The 21,336-nt window shown below is 40.5% G+C and overlaps 1 protein-coding gene across 2 annotated transcripts; it reads right to left on the bottom strand.

Annotated features, from left to right (window-relative positions):
- Positions 1 to 12,595: 12,595 nt before the first annotated feature.
- On the bottom strand, positions 12,596 to 18,410 carry LOC117544669 (ADP-ribosyl cyclase/cyclic ADP-ribose hydrolase 1-like). Of its 2 annotated transcripts, none has more exons than XM_034213936.1 (10): positions 18,014 to 18,410; positions 17,612 to 17,700; positions 17,394 to 17,517; positions 16,562 to 16,688; positions 16,314 to 16,449; positions 15,189 to 15,271; positions 15,004 to 15,077; positions 14,826 to 14,918; positions 14,291 to 14,377; positions 12,596 to 14,093 (listed from the first exon to the last, which is right to left on the bottom strand). In XM_034213936.1, exons 2-10 carry the CDS (start codon positions 17,658 to 17,660, stop codon positions 13,994 to 13,996), a joined length of 873 nt encoding a protein of 290 aa, XP_034069827.1. In that variant the 5' UTR covers positions 17,661 to 17,700; positions 18,014 to 18,410; the 3' UTR covers positions 12,596 to 13,993. The 2 variants fall into 2 exon arrangements, with proteins under 2 accessions (XP_034069827.1, XP_034069826.1); XM_034213935.1 differs by having other exon boundaries at positions 18,039 to 18,410.
- Positions 18,411 to 21,336: the final 2,926 nt, after the last annotated feature.

The following is a 21,336-nucleotide window of genomic DNA, read 5'->3' as shown; positions in this document are numbered from 1 at the left end:
ATGGGATCAAGACACACCTCTAGAGCATCAGATGGGATGAGCTCTTACTACAGAAACCCTACAGCAAGATTTAACGTACAGGCCACTGAATTCTTGCCTCATCAAGCCCAAACCTCTATTCCCAGACAAAGTATACAGACACATGTGCAGGGACATGTTGACATCACACCACCTGTAATCAACAATGGTAATCAAGGTGACATCTATAACCTAATCCAGAGGCAAAATGACAACACTGCTATGCTGGCTCAACAACATCTCACTTCTACTTTACCTCGAAGAGACATTCCTGTTTATGACGGTGACCCATTGCAGTTTGAAGCTTTCATCCGTGCATTTGAAAGAGGAGTAGAGCGGAAAACTAATGATGAAAGTGACTGCCTGCATTACCTAGAGCAATACACTAGAGGACAACCACAGGACCTAGTGCGCAGCTGCCAACATCTGCCTCCAGCTCAAGGTTATCAAAGGGCAAAACAGCTGCTTAAAGAGCACTTTGGTAATGAACATAAGATCGCCACTGCATACATGAACAAAGCATTTACCTGGACAATGATCAAAGCCGAAGATGTGAAAGCACTGCAAGCCTTCTCTTTGTTCCTAAGAGGTTGTTGCAATGCAATGGAACATCTCACCTATATGGATGAAATGAATGTTGTTTCAAACATGAAACACATACTTCAGAAACTACCCTACAAATTCAGAGACAAGTGGAGGAATAGAGCATGTCAGCTACAAGAAGAGCGTGGGCATCGAGCTACATTTCCTGACCTTGTTAGCTTCATAGAGAGGCAAGTGAAGATACTGTCAGATCCTCTGTTTGGAAGCATCCAGGATGATAAACCAACTGCAGCTATCAAAACTGTTATCTCTACCTTTTCAAAGGGAAAACCAAGCCTAAGAGCAAGTAGTTTTGCAACAATTATTACCTGCCCAAGAACACCAGTGCTAGAACATGTAACAACGAATGGAATGAAAATACCTCCATCAAGCCACAACTCCCTACATTTGTGTTTGTTCTGCAGAAGAAGTGGTCACTCATTGGAGCAGTGTCCACACATCCTGAAGAAAACACACAGAGAAAGAATGGACTTCTTGAAAGGAAAAGGGGTGTGTTTTGGATGCCTAAAAATAGGACACATGAGCAAACACTGCCACAGTCGTTTGACATGTTATGTGTGCAATCAAAGTCATCCTGAAATACTCCACATTGAACAAAAAGGCAAAAGAGAGGAAGCAGAACACACAAAACAGAATGGGAAGCCAATGGAAAGTAATAGTGTCATCTCACCTCATACATGTGGTCACATTGGGGCCGGTGATGAAAACTCCATCTTCTCCATTGTACCAGTACAAGTAAAGAGCCACAAAGGGGACAAAGTGTTACAAACTTATGCATTTCTGGACCATGGAAGTTCATCCACCTTTTGCACAGAAAGTTTAATGAGGAGGCTAAACCTTACAGGACAAAGGACTAACATTCTCCTAAAGACAATGAATCAGAGAAAGATTGTGTCTAGTCATCATATCTCAGGTTTGGAAATATCGAGTCTGGACGAAAACAATTTCCTTCAACTATCCGATGTGTTTACATATAAAACCATGCCTGTTTCCAAGCACAATATTCCTCTACAAGAAGATCTGGAAAAATGGCCTTACTTAAAGGACATCAAAATTAATGAAATTGCTTCTGGCATTGACCTACTCATTGGGACAAATTCTCCTAAGGTATTGGAACCTTGGGAGCTGATCAATAGCCAAGGAGAAGGACCGTACGCTGCAAAGACCCTACTGGGGTGGGTCTTCTATGGTCCCCTAAAAGGAAGCAACGACAGCAGAGATGCTAATGGCCACCCTGCTGCTGCTGTTAATCGGATAGCCATGGTACACCTAGAGGAGCTATTGGTCAAACAATACAAGCATGATTTCAAGGAAAATACAAGCAAGGAAACAGAGGAAATGTCCAGAGAAGACAAACAATTCCTGAACATTATGAATCACTCTGCAAACATGTCAGACGCCAAAGAGGATGGCGATGTTGTAGCGGACGCCAAAGAGGATGGAGATGTTGTAGCAGACGCCAAAGAGGATGGCGATGTTGTAGCAGATGCCAAAGAGGATGTCGATGTTGTAGCAGATGCCAAAGAGGATGGCGATGTTGTAGCAGATGCCAAAGGAGACAGTGATAGGGATGTTGAAGGCAAAACTGAGGCCCCCCAAGAAGAAGAAGATGAGGGTCGGGATTCAGGTGATTACTATGAAGAGGCAGAAGACGAGCCTTTTGAAAGCCAGCCGACTTCAGACTCCTGTCACAGCATGCCTGACTTCACAGCAGATGTCGAGTTACACCAATCTGACGCAGTGCCTGAGGAAGAAGCCAAGCCTGTGGCCAAGAAAGTGAAAATGTCAGATGGACACTACTGCCTAGACTTGCCATTCAGACAAGAAAATCCCAGCTTGCCTAACAACAAACACGTTACCGAGCAGCTCATCTGCGATTTTGCTGCTATGGTAGCAGGGCACCGGCTGAACCCAAGTGACAGACCTGAAGAAGTGACTGACTCATCAATGCAGGAGCCCTATAAGGAGAGGCTTGGAATTGGGTGAAAATATAACCCACAGGTTCTCTCGGCGCTGGACGGGATGGCAACACTACTGCTTCAACCTAAGAACAGCAAAGACTGATGACCCTTAAAATAAGGGAGAAGAAAATAAACTAAAAATTATTTAAGAATTACATGCTAACACATACACACCATTTGTATAGCTCCTTTATTATTTATTGGTAATTGTTTTTGTTTTCATACTAAAGCCAATTAGGGGCCGGTGTGTAGGAGCCATTTTGTGGGTGATCTTGGTGTGTCAGTTTATTTAAGTTATATGTATAGTGCAATATTATTTATGAACACTGGGTGGCGGGGTTTAGCTGCACCGGGTGTATATAAGGAGGTCATAGGTGACAGGAGATGTGTGGACACAGTAGGAGAAGAGCATACCGATTCCACCAGCCCGGCAGATGCTCATAGAATCACTAGAACGCTAAATTAACCCTGGTATGTAAAGACGAATAAACATCATCATAAACCACAACTAAGGACCGGAAAATCATCTGTTTGTGTCTGCGTCTGGATCACTTTTCAACCCTTCTGTGAAAGTAACGGCAAAAATATATAGGACATAGGAAAAGGAAATTGCCATTACACCGATTGATATCCTACAAAACCTGGGCCTAATCGCCAAAACACCATTTCATTCACTTGTTATAAACTGTCATCATTATGTTTCATTTATATAATGTGACCGATAATAAATATGTATTCCATACATCACGTCTCTCCTGATTGAAATGAAGCTTAGCGCAAGTTCAGACAGGAAGACCTATCACTCCGTATTGCACGTCATGGCAATACTCGCTCCCTGCACTAAATGACAGTGAGCGCCACTCCTCAGCTAACCTATCACTCCCCTCCATTTACAAGCCCTGTAACTACTAGGACTGTCTTAGGGAAGACAGCTTTTAGATGTGCAGCGCCACTGTCTTGGAATAGTCTGCAACTGAAATGGAAACTGAGCAATCTGGTGCCACTACATGTTTTTAAAGCTCGGTTGGATGCTACTCAATCGGAAGCTGTTGGTACCTGTACATGTGGATAGTTGTGTAAATTGTAATCCCTGTGATGATGATGTAAGATGTCCTTTTGTTGTTCTGTTAATGTTTTTATGTTTAATGTGGAACCTACTTGAGCAGGTCTCCCTTGTAAAATAGTTCAATGATCTCAATGGGATTTATCTGGATAAATAAAGGTTTGAAATGAAGCCTAATCATCGCACCTGTTAATCCCTCTATATATGCTCTCCCCTTTCCTATCAGCTGTCTTCCAGGTGTCAACGCACAACCCTCCTCCACCCCTTGTGGTGTCTAGACAGTTGTGTTAAGTTAATTTATTTAGTTCAGTCCTTTTGTCTTTTGCCTTGTCTTGTGATTTCCTGTTTTATTTTGTAGTAACCTTTCCCTCTCGTTTCAGAGCATTCCTGCCCTGGTGTGTTTTTCCCACCAGTGTGATTGTCAGCCCCTCCCTTAATTGTTGCCACCTGTGTCCCCTTACCTAGTGTGTATATATAGTCTGCGTCTCCCTTTGTCTTGTGTCAGTTCGTCTTGTCTCGTCAAGCCTGCCAGTCATCCCTTGATCGTGTGAAGTATATTTTTGATAGTCATGTAGATGTTTTTTGGTTTAGAGTTTTTGATCCTCCAAGTGAGCGTTTTGTATTTGACCTTAATTAAAAGACCTTGTTAATTCTAATCTGTTTCTGGTGTTGTGCATTTGGGTCCTGAGCCTCGTGACATTCTTAACAGTACGAACTGACCAAAGAATGGACCCAGCCGACCCAGACAGGTTCAGAGCAGCTCTGCGCTCACAAGGCACGCTTTTGTCTCAGCATGACGATCAGCTGAAATCAATTGACCAGGGAGTGAGAGAATTGAGTGGTCGTCAAGAAAGCTTCCAAACATCTGTGAACAGCCAAGTAAACCACCTGGCAGATCAGCTTGTTCGTGTCCTTGCCCACCTGGAAGCTGGATCTCAAACTGTTTCCGCGGCTGCACCCCTGCCTGAGGCTGTGATCCAAGGACCTACTTCTTCTTCATGCTCTCGTCTCGCATCTCCAGAGAAATTCTCCGGTGACTCAGGTGACTGTCGTCCTTTTTTAGTCCAATGCGACCTGCATTATCAACATCAGCCTTCTGCTTTTCCAACAGACCAGTCTAGAATAGCTTTCATGATAACACACTTGACTGGTAGAGCAGCAGCGTGGGCTACAGCAGAATGGGCTAGAGACTCTCCCCTTTGCAGATCACTCGGACTGTTTACTGATTCCCTTAAAAAGATTTTTGATCGTACAGCGCCAGGGAGAGAAGCGGCTAAAGCTCTAGTTCAACTCAAGCAAAGAAATCAAAGAGTGTCTGATTATGCCATAGAGTTTAGGACAATAGCAGCAGACAGTGGCTGGAATGATCTGGCCTTGCTGGACGCCTTTGTAAATGGACTTTCAGGCCTTGTCAAAGATCACTTAGTCCCATTAGATCTTCCAGAAGATTTAGACTCTGTGATTGCTCTGGCTATACGAATAGATAATAGGCTCTGGGATAGAAAAAAGAAAGAGAACATCCTGCAGTTCGTTCACCAAGCTCCAGGGGGCCTCCTCGTGGCATCCGGATGAGGGAGGATTCGTTTCCAGGGGTCTGGATCAAGCCTCCTTTGACAACGCCATCCACCACATCAGAGGAACCCATGCAACTTGGCCGAGCAAGACTTTCACTGGAGGAGCGGGAACGGCGCCTCCGCCAGGGCCTGTGTTTCTACTGCGGGCATCGTGGACACCTGATGGCCGCTTGCTCACTAAAAGACGGGGCTCCCCAGGCAAGAGGAGGGCGCTGGTGAGCCGACTAACTTCTGACTACTCTCCTCGTACGCTGACTCCTATCCAAGTAAAATTAGGTAAGAAAACCTTAACACAGAATGTTCTCATTGATTCAGGAGCAGACGAAAGTTTTATGGACTGGAATTTTGCCAAAAGCTTGAACATTGTCACCATGCCCTTAGCTCAACCTTTAAATGCCAGTGCCCTTGATGGAAGATTATTGTTTCAAGTCACTCACCACACAGAACCCGTCCAGGTTATCATAAATCACAACCACACAGAATTCATGACATTCCATTTATTCGACTCCTCACAACACCCTATGATTTTAGGCTTCCCATGGTTGAAAAGACATAACCCTCACATTGACTGGCGTTCTGGTAGGGTGAAGGGTTGGGGAAGAGAATGTAATCATACATGTTTGGTTTCACCAGGAGAAGTTGAAGGGCTGTCTGTAGGAAGGGTTACTTCAGGTAGTGAGGTGGAGACGAAGGAAGTAACTCATGACCATGCCTCTGACTTACCAGACCTGCCCAATGTTCCCTCCTGTTACCACAACCTGAGGGAGGTTTTCAGTAAGACTCGGGCCTCTACGTTGCCCCCTCATCGACCTTATGACTGTGCAATTGACTTACTACCGGGTGCCCCCATTCCCAAGGGACGTCTATACTCAATTTCTGGTCCTGAAAGACAATCTATGACGGATTACATTGACTCATCTCTGAAGGCGGGCCTCATTCGTCCATCGTCATCTCCTGCTGGCGCCGGATTTTTCTTCGTGGGTAAAAAAGACGGATCCCTCCGACCCTGCATAGACTACTCTCCCCTGAATGATATAACGGTAAAAAACAGGTACCCTCTCCCCCTCATTTCCACTGCTTTTGAACTGTTAAAAGGAGCTAAGTTCTTCACTAAACTTGACTTGAGGAATGCCTATCACTTGGTCAGGATAAGGGAGGGGGACGAATGGAAGACTGGATTCAATACCCCCAGTGGCCACTATGAATACTTAGTAATGCCATTTGGGCTAACTAATGCTCCTGCTGTATTTCAGGCTCTTGTGAATGACGTGCTCAGACAATATTTGAATCATTTTGTGTTTGTCTACCTGGATGATATATTGATATTCTCTCCTGATGAAGAGTCCCATGTTCAGCATGTCCGCCAGGTCCTCCAAGGCCTTCTGGAAAACCAACTATTCGTGAAGGCGGAGAAATGTGAATTTCACAAGACCACTGTCTCATTCCTGGGCTTCATCATTGCTCCGGACCAGGTCAAGATGGATCCAAGCAAGGTCAGTGCTGTCGCAAATTGGCCCACACCCACCAACAGGAAGAAGGTACAGCAATTTCTCGGTTTTGCTAACTTCTACAGACGTTTCATAAGACATTTTAGCTCCATAGCTGCACCTCTCCACTCACTCACCTCAACCCATGTTCAGTTTTTGTGGACTCTACAGGCCGACAAAGCTTTCCAGGAATTGAAAAGACGGTTTACCTCTGCTCCTGTTCTCATCACTCCTGATTCACTACGGCAGTTTGTGGTGGAGGTGGATGCTTCCAATGATGGAGTTGGGGCTGTGTTGTCACAACGTTCAGCCAAGGACAGCAAACTTCACCCATGTGCTTTTCTGTCACGTAAGTTAACACCTGCTGAACGCAACTATGATGTAGGCAACAGAGAACTTTTGGCAGTCAAAACAGCGCTTGAGGAATGGAGACACTTTCTGGAGGGGTCAGAGCAACCATTCATAGTCTGGACGTATCATAAAAATCTTGAGTACATCCGAAAAGCTAAGAGACTGAACTCACGTCAGGCAAGATGGGCTTTGTTCTTCACTCGTTTTAACTTTTCCTTGTCATTTAGACCCGGTTCACAAAATGTCAAGCCAGATGCACTCTCTCGTGTTTTTGATCCTGAACCCTCGGCAAAGGAACCAAAGCTCATCCTTCCACTAAACTGTGTGGTTGGAGCGGTAACTTGGCCAATAGAAACAGAGGTGAAACGAGCTAACGGTGAGAGCCCGACACCTAGGGGTTGCCCCCCAAATAGGTTGTTTGTTCCTCAAACTGTGCGTCCTAAGGTCATTCAATGGGCTCACACCTCGCTGCTCACCTGCCATCCTGGGGTAAAAAAAAACCATGTACGTCATCAAGCAACGGTTCTGGTGGACATCTATGGAGAAGGATGTCAAGGAGTATGTGGCCGCCTGCACCATCTGCGCCAGGAATAAGACCTCTTCCAGGCCCCAGATGGGTCTGCTCAGGCCGCTGCCTATCCCCAGTCGGCCCTGGTCCGACATCTCAGTGGATTTTGTCACCGGACTGCCAGAATCCAAAGGTAACACCACCGTCCTCACGGTGGTGGATAGATTCTCTAAAATGACACATTTTATTGCTTTGCCTAAACTGCCATCGGCCAAAGAAACGGCTGAAGTGTTGTTGCACCATGTTTGTCGTCTCCACGGTTTTCCCAAGGACATCGTGTCAGACCGGGGTCCTCAGTTTGTCTCCCGTTTCTGGAGGGAGTTTTGCAGCCTCATCGGGGCCTCTGTCAGCCTCTCTTCCGGTTACCATCCCCAATCAAATGGACAAACGGAGAGACTGAATCAAGAACTGGAAACCTGCCTCCGGTGCCTGGTGTCCCAAAACCCAGCTTCTTGGAGTAAACACCTCACGTGGGTAGAATACGCCCACAACTCATTGCCTACCTCTGCCACCGGATTGACCCCGTTCCAGTGCGTCTACGGTTACCAACCTCCCATGTTCTCAGAGACAGAGAAAGAAGTCATGGTTCCCTCGGCACACGCACTGGTCAGGCGCTGTCATGGCATTTGGGCTTCAGCACGTCGGGTCCTCCTTAGGACTTCGGCCCGCATGAAAAAAGCGGCTGATCGGCATCGCCGTCCTGCACCTGTGTACAGACCGGGTCAGAAAGTGTGGCTATCCACCAGAGACTTGCCCCTGAACGTAGTCTCTAGGAAGCTGGCACCAAGATTTGTAGGCCCATTCACTGTGGAAAAGTGTATTAACCCTGTGTCTGTTCGTTTGCGCCTGCCTAGATCACTCAGAGTCCATCCAACATTCCACGTAAGCAAACTCAAGCCGGTCAAGGAAAGCAAAATGGTTCCCGCTTCCAAGCCCCCCCCTCCTCCCAGGCTCATTGATGGAGGTCTGGTCTACACTGTCAAGCGTCTGCTGAAGGTCAGAAAACGAGGAAGGGGTCAGCAGTTTTTAGTGGACTGGGAGGGTTATGGACCGGAAGAGCGGGAATGGATCCCGTCTAGCTTCATCGTGGACCAGAACCTGATAAAGGATTTTTACAAAAGCCATCCTGAACTCGCTGGGCCGTCCGGAGCCGTCCGTAAAGGAGGGGGTACTGTGGTGTCTAGACAGTTGTGTTAAGTTAATTTATTTAGTTCAGTCCTTTTGTCTTTTGCCTTGTCTTGTGATTTCCTGTTTTATTTTGTAGTAACCTTTCCCTCTCGTTTCAGAGCATTCCTGCCCTGGTGTGTTTTTCCCACCAGTGTGATTGTCAGCCCCTCCCTTAATTGTTGCCACCTGTGTCCCCTTACCTAGTGTGTATATATAGTCTGCGTCTCCCTTTGTCTTGTGTCAGTTCGTCTTGTCTCGTCAAGCCTGCCAGTCATCCCTTGATCGTGTGAAGTATATTTTTGATAGTCATGTAGATGTTTTTTGGTTTAGAGTTTTTGATCCTCCAAGTGAGCGTTTTGTATTTGACCTTAATTAAAAGACCTTGTTAATTCTAATCTGTTTCTGGTGTTGTGCATTTGGGTCCTGAGCCTCGTGACATTCTTAACACCCCTTCGCCTCCTGCTTTCAACTCAGGACCAAGCTTAACCTTCTCCCTTCCAACCGGACCTAACCACTTATCACCACCACCAGTGTCTAGACCCAGGGGGGTTAATCGGAAACGGTTCTTCCCTTCCCGATTGTTATCCTACAAAACCTGGGCCTAATCGCCAAAACACCATTTCATTCACTTGTTATAAACTGTCATTATGTTTCATTTATATAATGTGACCGATAATAAATATGTATTCCATACATCACGTCTCTCCTGATTGAACTGGTATTTTTACTCCACTGCATTTATTTGAGTTACTTTGCAGATTCTGATTAATTATGTGAAATATAAAAAACCTTAAATCAGACTTTAGTTACACCTGAGTAAAATTCAGGTAAGGTGATTGTCAAGTGCCAACAATCAGGAGAGATATTTGATAGTTGGTGCTTGAGAAGACTAAACATGTATCTGCAATTGACATGAATGGAAACGAGTAATAAAGTATATTCATTACTTGTTGTTCTCTACTAATAGTTGATTAAAGACTGTATATTATGGCTATTTTGCACATCCCTTTCAAGATTTTCAAAGGTTTATTGACATATCATATACACAACTACGGTGTAGTTATGCAATGAATGAAACACTTGGGTCACAGGTTCCTCAACAAGACATCTATCAATATGTGTGTACCTCCACCATCAAACTCATATTCTGCAAATGTCTTATTCTATCTACATACATAAGAGTATAATTCATATGTATAATATCAGTTAAAAATAAGTGCTTCAACATAATTAACATTGCAGGAAAGCAATATATTAGACGTTAAGTACTTTGTCAGGCTTAATATGTATCTGTAGATAGATACCCCCAAAGTGTTTTTCTTATTTAAAAGAAGACCATAATCTGTTATTTAATGTTTAAATAAAGGTTAATTCGTTTTTCTGTTTTGCACCTCCTCCTATTAATATCTTTGTACATTCTGCACTAAACTGTTTTATTGTAGAGATCACTTGGAGTATCTTCTTGATTTTTTACTTTCTATATTTATACTTTCCCACTATGAAAGTATGTACTCTTAATATTTTTTTATATTTTTTTTAATCAAATATAACAATAATTCAATAACGTGCTTTAACCACTAGGAGGTGCACACAAGGTACACACAGCCATAATAACTTTGTATTATAAATGTAGGACACTTATGTTTTCGTACATCTGAAGATGTGTAGTTTTATGCATGCTTTCACATAATTTTACAGCATATTGCTATACTATTTCAGACTCAGTATTTACATTCTTACATTCAAAGAAAATCAGTAATATCTTTAAAAACTACAGTCCTTTTATATCAGCTGTGCACCGTTATGGTGTAAATATAACCTATCTGTGAATTAGATCAAATGTAAAAGTCAGCCGAATTAGTGTTGATACTGCGAGGAGACGTATTGTGTGAAGATAAATTGAAGATGTTTAATTGTTGAATATATTTATGATCCACGTCAAGTATTCAGTTTCGGCGGCATTTTCTCAGTTTTTCCAAAGGTCTTCTCATCAGGGCTCTATAAATAAAGAACTACGGCAGATCTGTAATATACAATGCAGCCGAACCGTGTATTACAATGCTGTTATGTGATGACTTTCAAAGAGAAAAGCAAGAGCGCTCGGAATTAAGTATTATTTTATTCTTTTAAAATGTTTTCCGGATTTCATATCATATAAACACCAAATCCCAGCATGCATTGCGGCTAAAACATCCAATAAGCGAGCTTAAAACCATAGCTGAGGATCTTGGGTAAATCGCTCGAAATGCCTACGTCGGTTTCCGGTTATTTTTATTTTGAAATTCAGTTCCTGACGGACGCCAAAAAAAAACGAGATTATGGAATTAAACCAATAAATAAAAGCAAGGATAATTGTGTGTTATTGGTGAGTAAATAACAGTGTGTTATTTTGAAAAGAATAACAAATTAGAAGGAACAAAATATTTAAAAAATACAGATTTCAGTATCCTGAGGCTCTGAGCCCCATTTATTTTCCTCACAGACGGCAACAAAAGTCCGAAATTATACGATTTCAAATAAAAGCAATAACTGTGGCTTGATATTGAGTAAGAACATGTTTTTATGAACCACACAGCTTCCGGTCTCCCACGACCCGACTGGAGAAAAAGACGTGCTGCAGGCAGTAGAAATACATTGCTTTTAAAATCGTGCTGTGCAACACGAAAAAAAAAGGGGCAAATCGTGTTGGTGAACACGAATCAATAGATTAAAAATCGTGTTGGTGAACACGAAATGCCGTGAGACTGGGTTGCACAGGCAGCTGAATTGCCGTGGAGTAGAAGTACAAAGAAGCATACAATGCAAATACTCAGGTAAAGTACTTGAGTATTTGTACTTAGTTACTTCCTCTCTGTAACTAGGCCTATGTACATTTACACACTGAATTGTGTGCCTCCCTGAGTGCATATTTGAGATACATGGTACATTCCTACTTCACATATATTTGATGTACTTGTTACAGTAGGTTAGGTGTAGTTACTTTGCAGATTCAGGGCTGTATCAAGGTTTTTTTGTAATAACTACTTTGGTAAAGTAAACTGATATATTAATACATATTTAAATAAATAAAATATGAAACCAGAAATAATCGTCTTCCGATTTGTATGTGTAATTTATACAGGTAATGTTCAATGATTTTTTCTGTATACAAAAGAAAGTCCCCACAAGAAAGTCTACACACATTTTATTCTACTGCAGGTGTATAGAAATACCCCCCAACAATTGCAGACCTCAACAAGATACATATTATGCACAAATACCTACTGTATGTTACATCTAAAAAAAAAAGAAAATGTATTTTTGTTTTTTTATTGAACTTCTCTCCTCAACAATACGGTAGTAACCGCTTCGGATACAGGGAACTTCTGGACCATTCACATGTTTGCGACAAATCTTTATAAGGAGTTGTTACAATAACATGGAGTTCCTGCCATTAAAAGCTAACTCAAAGGTCATGTCTCAACCGTCATTTGGGAAACATGTTGGGAAATGCCACGCACCTGAAGCTAAACTTAAAGGTTAACCATTCCAGTAAACAGGTTCTTTGTCTCTTTTACAGGATGTGTGTGACTTGATTATCCAAACACATGAGCTTATTATTTAGTGGATCGCTAATCTTCTATCAGCTTGAGCCATAAATCAATTACATGTTAGAATCTAATGTATTTATACCTGATTTGTTGGCATTCCACATCATTTCAAAGGAAAACTTTTAAATCCACTTTACATTTGACAAAGTTACAAGTAACCATTTGTGCTGGTTCCAATACAAATAATACAAAATGTAATTAACAAAGAAAGGATTATGTATGAAGTAAAAAAAATACTTTATTGAACACAAGAGGGGAGATCACAAGCTACCCAGAAGTACATCTACAAGTACAAACAAATATATTTTAGCAACAGCAATTGATTACACATTATAATTATAATCCAGTGATATAATATACATTATTCTAAATGCAAAATGCTGCATAATGACTACATTTACTTTGGTATGATGAGTATATTATGATGCTAATGCATTTGTATTTTTTTTTAATGCAAAACGTTGAATATGATACTTGTATTGAATCAAACATACTATTTGTTTTGCTACTCTTACTCTAGTAAAGGATGTGAGTTCTGCTTCACACACTGATAGTGAGGACATTGTTAAAATACAAGTTAAAATCAGCCATGGAAATGCATGTTTTGACAGAACCAAACAGGATTTAACTAATTTATTATTATTATTTATACGTTACTGTCCTGATTTAGTTTATCAATACAACATATACATACCATATTTAATGATCATATATTATTATAGGTTTAGCTATACAGAATCATATAAAGTAATTCAAATTACCCCCTCCTTTACCAAGTTAACTTAAAGGTGGGGTAGGTAATTTTGGAGAAACCAGCTCGAGTGCGCTATAATTTGAAAATACACAGCCGGAAAAAATCTGCCCCTTCCTTCAGACTTCCTCACAGAGCCCCTCCTCCAACACACACGAACGCGCACATGACCAATGAGGACACGAGATAAGTTTGTGCACAGATGGAAGGCTGACAGGCAGGTAGGCCATCCAGTTATTTTAGCCAGGCCGGCTAAAATGATTGGTCGTGCTTTTTACAGTACTACGGCTTCCACAGATGACATCTTCTAATGTATTTATTGTCAAAGCATTTCATATATTCATTGCTATCGGGATATTAAGAGCATTCTATGGAATATAACAAAAAGTGTTTCTGAAATAAATTACATACCCCACCTTTAATACTAATATTATTGCATCAATAATTATAATACAACACATACAAATATGTGGTGCCTAAAAGGACCATTCTGCATAACTATGAATTGTACTTTTGGTGCTTTAAGTATATTTTTATGCTAATACTTTAGATTTTTACTCGTAGTTGAGTAATTGCTGCTTTTACTTAAGTTAAAACATTGAGTACATCTTCTACTGTTCCTCTGATTGAAGGTAACAATATCCCACATTGAGGGCATTATCATGTTGGCTGATATTTAGCTTGAGTGCTGTTTTTCAGGTTTGCTGATATAATCTCCTAATCAAATGGGATCAATGAAAAGTGAATGGAAGTAAGAGAACAGTCAGCTTTAATACAGGAAATCTTTTGAGCATCCAGTTTGAGTGTATCCATCTTTCAAAAAAACAATATCATAATACATGCGGACTCTCTGGGGGGGGTCAGTTTAATGTGAGGCTCTTTATCTGCGAGAGGCTGTTCGCACATGTTTGGCAGGAGGCTTGTTTGGGGTTCTTGATACACTGAAGGATCATCAGGGTCCTGTGGACAAATGTGATTTGTGTTACCCCAGGGTTGCATCAGGAAGTTGGTTATCAAGCCAAAAAGAACATCTGTATGTGAGTCATACTTAATCTATAGATCCACCTCTGTTTGCCTATACATCTGTGTGTATGTGTCGTATTACAACATACTGTATTTGGTTATTTAATTTGAAGCACTATTTGTACGTCACTTACTCCTCGTTGTCTGTGCAAGTCCAGCGGAACCCTCTGGACTGGAGGATCTGGATCAGGTCTACAATGGATCCTTCACTACATGACTCTCTGTACAGGAGAAAACAAGGAACTTAATCTGTCCATATACATATTAACCACCCTATTATTAGTCACTATAAAGCTGTAATTAATGGGGAATTTAATGGCTGATAATGATACTTTATGACTGATTATAAACCATTAAATAAGAATGACTCATGGATTTCTGAAAAATCCCTCTTACAGATTAATTCTTTTTGGTTATGATCCAAGTTGTTCAAGATAGTGAATTTATGGATATTGGAAATCTATTTATAGATATTTGTATGTTTATTTTAAAGAGAACAGACAAACATTGCTCTTGAAATGACCTACTTTAGTTAGTCATAAATTACAATTTACAAACATTTGATAAAGGGTGACCTATTGGAAAGTGGTCTTGCTGTAACTTAGTAACTTTTATATTATTCATTGTTTTATATTATTATAGAAACTATCAGCTGTTTTTTTTTCTTACATAAAAAGTCCATCTAGATTGGTCACCACTTTTATGTTAACGTAATCCACCCGGCATGCGTTCAGACTCTCCAGTTCAACACTCCCAAACATGCTGCAAGAGAAATAAAACATTATTATTCTGAACGTACTCAACAAAAAGCATCGCTAAAATATTTGCTTTCGTTGTTTCTTTTCACCTTTTCCTACTGAACGCGTTGACAATAGACCCATTCAGTAACACGGTGATGTTTCCACATGCCATTTCTGCAAACTAACAAGCGAGTGAAGAAAGCTGCATGAGAGAAATGAATCCACTGCGGTATATTGCATATATGAATAACAAATGAGACAGATACACTGGTAGTTTGGACATTACACTCACATTTTGTGAGGCTTGCCTCCACAAGGAATACACTGGATGATTCCTACAGGCCGACCACTCCGGACAAGAACTGAAATCAAAACCTGTGTGTCAAATTCACAGCCATCAGTTTAAATATGTATCACCACCTTAACCAATTCAAAATAAGATATGACTGATAATAAGACCTGCACGTGTATGTGTTGTTTTGACATGCCACCACATGTAGTTAATCACTTAGCACTACGACTGTAATAAAAAAATAAAAGCATGAGGAAACAATTTTGAGCCCTGAACGATGAGGTTTGAATCTTGGTGCTATACCAAATGATCTGTTTCAGATATAAAAAAAGCTAAAATAAAGAGTTTTTATGCTAATAATATTTGTAAAGTATGGTTAAGGAAATACAGTTGTATATCAGTTATAGTTTCGATACAAATAAAATGCTATAAATTTTAAAGATGCATTAGCTGACTTTTTGGCAAACTGGTAGAAGAAATGTTTAAACACCGAAACATTTTTAACTCTTAAGTTGAAATGGCAAACTTGTTAGCAAATCGTAGCTTTTTTACAAACGTAAGAAAAGCTGTTATTCATACATTTAAGTCCAGTGTTCCCTCTCTTTTAGCTCTGGGTTTGGTCTCTACCATCTCCTGAGGGAAATATATGACTTGTTAGGGGGCTAAATGCTTCAATGTGTCACCAGCTATTTGCTTACTTTGTTTGTGTGTTGTTTGCTGCTGAGTAGGTACTGTACACTGGGGTTTTAGATATTTTGCACTAAAGTTTCTCTACATAACGGTGCATGTTTTAAAACCAAAACAATGAGCTGAAAGGCACTATCATGCTCTTTAAAGCTGAGGGGAAGCAGAGTAATTGTTATTATGAGTGGCCCCTTACAGTTCATGTCTTAATTTGACACATTTTTTTAATATAAAAGTATAGCTTAGAGCAGCTATAATAATATCATAGTATTTTTAAGTTCTGCACTTTAGGGAACAGGAAATGTTGGATTATGATTAAGTTATAGCAGAGTTTTCATTGTGTGTTCAAATGTTGGTATTTGTAAATGTTCATGAAGAGAGAATCCCTTTTCTTGCTATGTTAGAGTTGCCTTTGTCTTGATAAAACTAGAACAGGTTTACCGGACTCTTCCTCTTGTCCACACCAGATGAGGTCATTGAACATGTAGCCAACCAGCGTGTCCTCCAGGGTCCAGTAGTGAGGGACAACAGCTGCGTAGATGTGCATCAGTGTCCTGGTTTTACTCCAGAAGAGGAACTAAACAGAAGAAAAAGGAACTATATAATCAGCTTAACACAAATATCCGCCATCTAACGAGGTATCAATGAAAAATGATCGAGATGAATTCAATTTTGGAGCACTTCCTTACCCTATCGCAGGGCCAGGTTTGTGCCATTGCATAGAACATGTGATTATAGTCCTCCACAGTGACATTACAAGAGGACTGACGGACAACCGCCTCCTCAAACTGTCTCCAGATCTCCTCACAGTCCAACCTACAGTACACATAAAGATTGGTCAACTATCACAAATGACAAAAGATTAATCTGCAAATATTTCAAAAATAGTAATTGATAAATTGTTACACTTGGTTTATAAAGCAGAGAGTGGCACATTTTGTTCTTCTATCTTTTTAATATGAAGTTTCTCTAATTTTTTGAGATAATAATGTTTATATGGATTAATTGGGAAGATTTTTTTCGCAGCCCTTGGGGGTGTCATTGCTTTGCAAATCATCGCTATGTTTCAATCAACTTCCAAAGAAAGCCGTAATGTGTTCTTTACTAAATTGAATGACATTTCAAAATTGACAGCAAAACACTGCACCTTTTGTAATCCAAAAGAAGCAATAACTGAAACTGCAGATCAAATGACATAAGCATTTTCCCAAGTAAACTAAGTAAATATGACCTGACCTAACAACAACAAACCCAGCTTTGTTGCACAAGCTCACATTTCCAATGAAATGAAACGTCTTTTCACATTTCTTTCTACAGAAGCATCATTCAACATCACATCAAAACAAGTGTTGCTGCCCTTCATGTGGGCTTTGATGCAGGATTGATTATTTGTACTAACTTTATACCAACATAGAAGCTTTGGAAGGTATTTCATGTTGTAAAGGCTTCGGTCAAAAGGTCATTTAATTCAAGTGCATGCATGATTATAAATACAATATGAGTCTTTGTACTTTACATTACCTTAGACTGGGGTTAACTAGTGTGATGTAATTGAAACACCGTCCCACCACAATGTGTTTAATGTTGGGGGTAGTCCCCAGCTGGGCTTTCAGTGGACCGGAGCAGAGTAGAAACATAATGAACCCTTTGAAAATGGACACAAAGATGGAAGAAATAATACGTTATCTTTCATATTTAGGAGGGGCACATCAATAGAAAGAAAGACATGAATGACTTACATGGCCTGCTGATCATTAAAACGGCTGCAGATATTGTAAAGGAGCTCATGGTGTTGGGTCTTCAGTTTGTGTTTGCACATTAAATCCACCTTAAAGATCAACAGCAAAAAAAAACAATTTTCACTCATTTCCTACAGGCAAGCAGAAAGAAAAGTTTTTGCCTTGTGGCTGAATGAAAACTAATGTTGCGTGCGGAAAACTTCTTCCCACGTTTTTCTTTTCATCTGGTGCCGTCAAACCTGGCAGCTTGTCAAATACCCTCGAGGAAGTTTTGACTTAATATTGGCTGACATTTAAAATACAACAACAGTATTGCATATCAGGGATACACACACATAATATAAATCTTTTCAATGACAGTTGTTAACACATCATAGCAAGTCAATAAGCAGGTATACATGCCAAGTTTATACTTCAGTGTCCTCACCATTTCCGATGCGGAAGGTTAAATCGGACCACGCGGCTTCATGGTTGGGATGGTAAAAGCTTGCTCAAGACAAATCTTTGCAGGGCTAAAGTCTCACATGCCCTCAGAGATGTCCATTCAGGACAGATGACGTGTTTTTTTCTCCAACCTTCTGTTGAGTGGATCCACATGACTGGCGTTATAGTACCAATAAGAATCTCCCCACACAGAGTGTTCGCTGTTCTTCATGGCATGGTGTGGTGGGCTGGAGGAAAAAGTTAATATTGCTCACTGCGATATTTGAAACACTGAATTATTATTTTTTTGACTCAATTTAAAGAGGACATATGCTCATTTTCAGGATCATATTTGTATGTTGTGCCTCTACTGTGACTTGTGTACATGCTTTACAGTTCAAAAAGTGCTTTATATTTCTCATACTGCACCTCTTTTCACCCTCTGTCTGAAACCAGAGCCCAGTCTGCTCTGATTGGTTAGCTGTCTGGCTCTGTTTTGATTGGTCAACAGTGTAGGAAATGTCGCGCCCCTTAGCCTATCATGTGAATGTTACATAGTGATGTCATCATGTTATGGAAGAAAACAAATTAATACAAGAGTTGTCAGGTACGGGGGGTGTGTGTGTGAGAAAATCTTAAATAAAAACATTAAATAAAATAGTTGTATATAGCTCAATGATAATGATTACAAATGTGCCTCAGGGGACTTTAAATGCCTATTGCATCTTATTAGTACGTAATGAGACAATCAAAGAGAAGGTGCTAATTGGAAAGTGTCAGCATGCTCTGAAACAAGATAGTAAACATAAACTATAAAAGGACATCTGTAATATATCAGCATGTTAGCTTGTCATTTTGAGCATGTTAAAATACACTGGTTAGCATGTCGGAAGAGTCATTTTCACATTTAACAAAATGTGACATTAGCGAGGTGAGAATACATTTCATTTTTACCAAAGAGACAATTGAACTGTCAAACCAGGTGATATACAGTGTTTGGCTGTGAGGGGACTGCATCTGTTATATCTGACATAACCATCTACTGCAGGGCTTCTCAACTCCGGACCAAGGACCGAACTGCAAATCAATCTGGACCGAACCCGGTGTCCCATTAAAATAAAATAAAAATAATTTCTGATTCTGATGTAAATTAAAGTGGACCTATTAGCTATATTGGAAAAATATATTGTAGGGCCATACCAAACATGTCTGTGAATTTTGTTTGCTTAAAATACCAAACAGTTCACCCATTGTAGCCATGCCTCTTACTGCTCATACCCCTCTTTTGCAGCCCTGTTAGAGAAACGTGGATTTTGGGTCCTTAGCTTAAAAAAAAAGAAAAGAGGAGGCGGAGCTAATGCCTGATCAGAATTCTACCGGAGATCAAGTTAAATTATGCTGTGATAAAACGCCATCCTGCTTTTTAAACACATGTGCTACAGTACAGGTTAGCTCTGAGTGTTAGCGAGGCTTGCTAATGTAAACAAAGACGAGATTACATCCAAAACACGTCAGGCATTGTTTCTGATAGCAACTTTCTGTGGGATCGCTGCCGATTTGACGTCAGATTGGCAGCAAATTTGTATCCGCTCGTTGTACCCCTGTTTTTAAAAGATTTGGGTACGGAGGGAAAGAGAGAGGGTTTTATTTTCTGACGCTGCGTGAGTTCCCCGACGCACCGGGGACACATATTTATGTATAAAAGACATCACAAAGTGCATTTTGCATGATAGGTCCCCTTTAATGTATATTTTCTTGTGTCTGACACGCTGTGAGAATGAACGTGCATATATATTTACTTGTGTGCGCGAGCGTGACACGCATTGCAGACCGCAAGTTAACCGCAAGTTTATCTTGACTTTCTAATGCTTCTAATGCCATTTTTGACGAGGTTCAAGGCATTGGCTACAGAAAAACAGTACCATTTCTCCCACTAGTTCAAGCCATCATACTGTATGTATTGAATGTGTGTGTGTATACAGGGGCACTGTTTACCGAACCAGAAGGGGGCCCCCCAAATAAAGTAGATTAATCCAATCCAACTTTATTTATATAGCACTTTAAAACCTCCAGACCAAAGTGCTGTACAGAGAGATACATAACATATAAAATCACACAGCTCAGCTCACAAAACATTAAATTAATTAATTAATTTAAAATAAAAGATACAAACACAAAACAAACCAGAATAAACGTAACAATTTAAATTTTTTTTTAAAAAAACATTAAAAAAGATTAAGGTCCACAGCAACGACAACATGAAACACCCTTTAATTTACTACAACGATATGTTGGGAAACCCCATACATAGCACGCCGAAACTGCTTCTTTTAATTTCAGTTTCGTTGGTCCGCTCCGGGGGGTGGTGGGTGGGGGGGGGGGGCATTGATCCGGACCATTGACCTTGTATAAAATTCACAAGTGGACCTTTAACAAAAAAGTACCCCTGATCTACTGTCTTAATGATCAAGATTATTTCAGATTGTTGCTGCTGAATTGTGAGTAAAATGATTTATTTACTGTCAAGAGAATCAGATTAACCAACACTCATCCACTCATCCCATGTTTGGCACCAAATATTCTGAACATGTGATCCTTAATATACTTGTCCTAAAATGTATAATAATATTTCTCCAGGCTAGACAAATGTGAATTTAAAGTATGCCTTACTGTTGCCAGACTTCACATTACATTACATGTTACTTGTTAGACGCTTAAGCCATATAAGCGATTTATATACTCAATACTGCGGACAATCCCCACAGGAGCAATTTGGGGTGAAGTGTCTTGCCCAGGGACACAACGACATGCTGACTGCAGTGGGGTTTGAACCTGTGCTCCCCTGCTCCGAACACCAGCACACTAGTCCACTGCACCACACGCCTCTTAACTGCTTGTGATGAATTAGAATGTCTCTGACCTCTTTGTGAGATAAAGGCCGTCTGAGTTGAATCTGTAAAACAGTATGGATGACACGATGCCCTCGTGTTTTAAAAGCTAATTGCGTTATTAGCGCTGTGTACAGGAGAACAGAGCGTCTCCACAGGACTGCCCGGGCTTATTGACGTAAAACGCCCTAAGGTTAATAACCAAATACAGCCTCAGATAAAAGAAAGCCAACATCTGATCCAAAGCCTGAAGCAATCGTACATACGTTATGCACTGTTTCATTGACTAACTGAAATATAGTCATAGGCTTTTAGGAACATTTGCTGTGATAAATACTTCCCCATAATGTATAGTATGCATACATAAAGATTTGCCACATCAGGCCTTTAGGGGAAGTTTATGAATCATTAACT

Source organism: Gymnodraco acuticeps, unplaced genomic scaffold, assembly GCF_902827175.1.
Source record: "Gymnodraco acuticeps unplaced genomic scaffold, fGymAcu1.1, whole genome shotgun sequence".
In the NCBI taxonomy this organism is placed as follows: domain Eukaryota; kingdom Metazoa; phylum Chordata; class Actinopteri; order Perciformes; family Bathydraconidae; genus Gymnodraco; species Gymnodraco acuticeps.
This window is presented reverse-complemented; position numbering and strand designations above follow the sequence as displayed.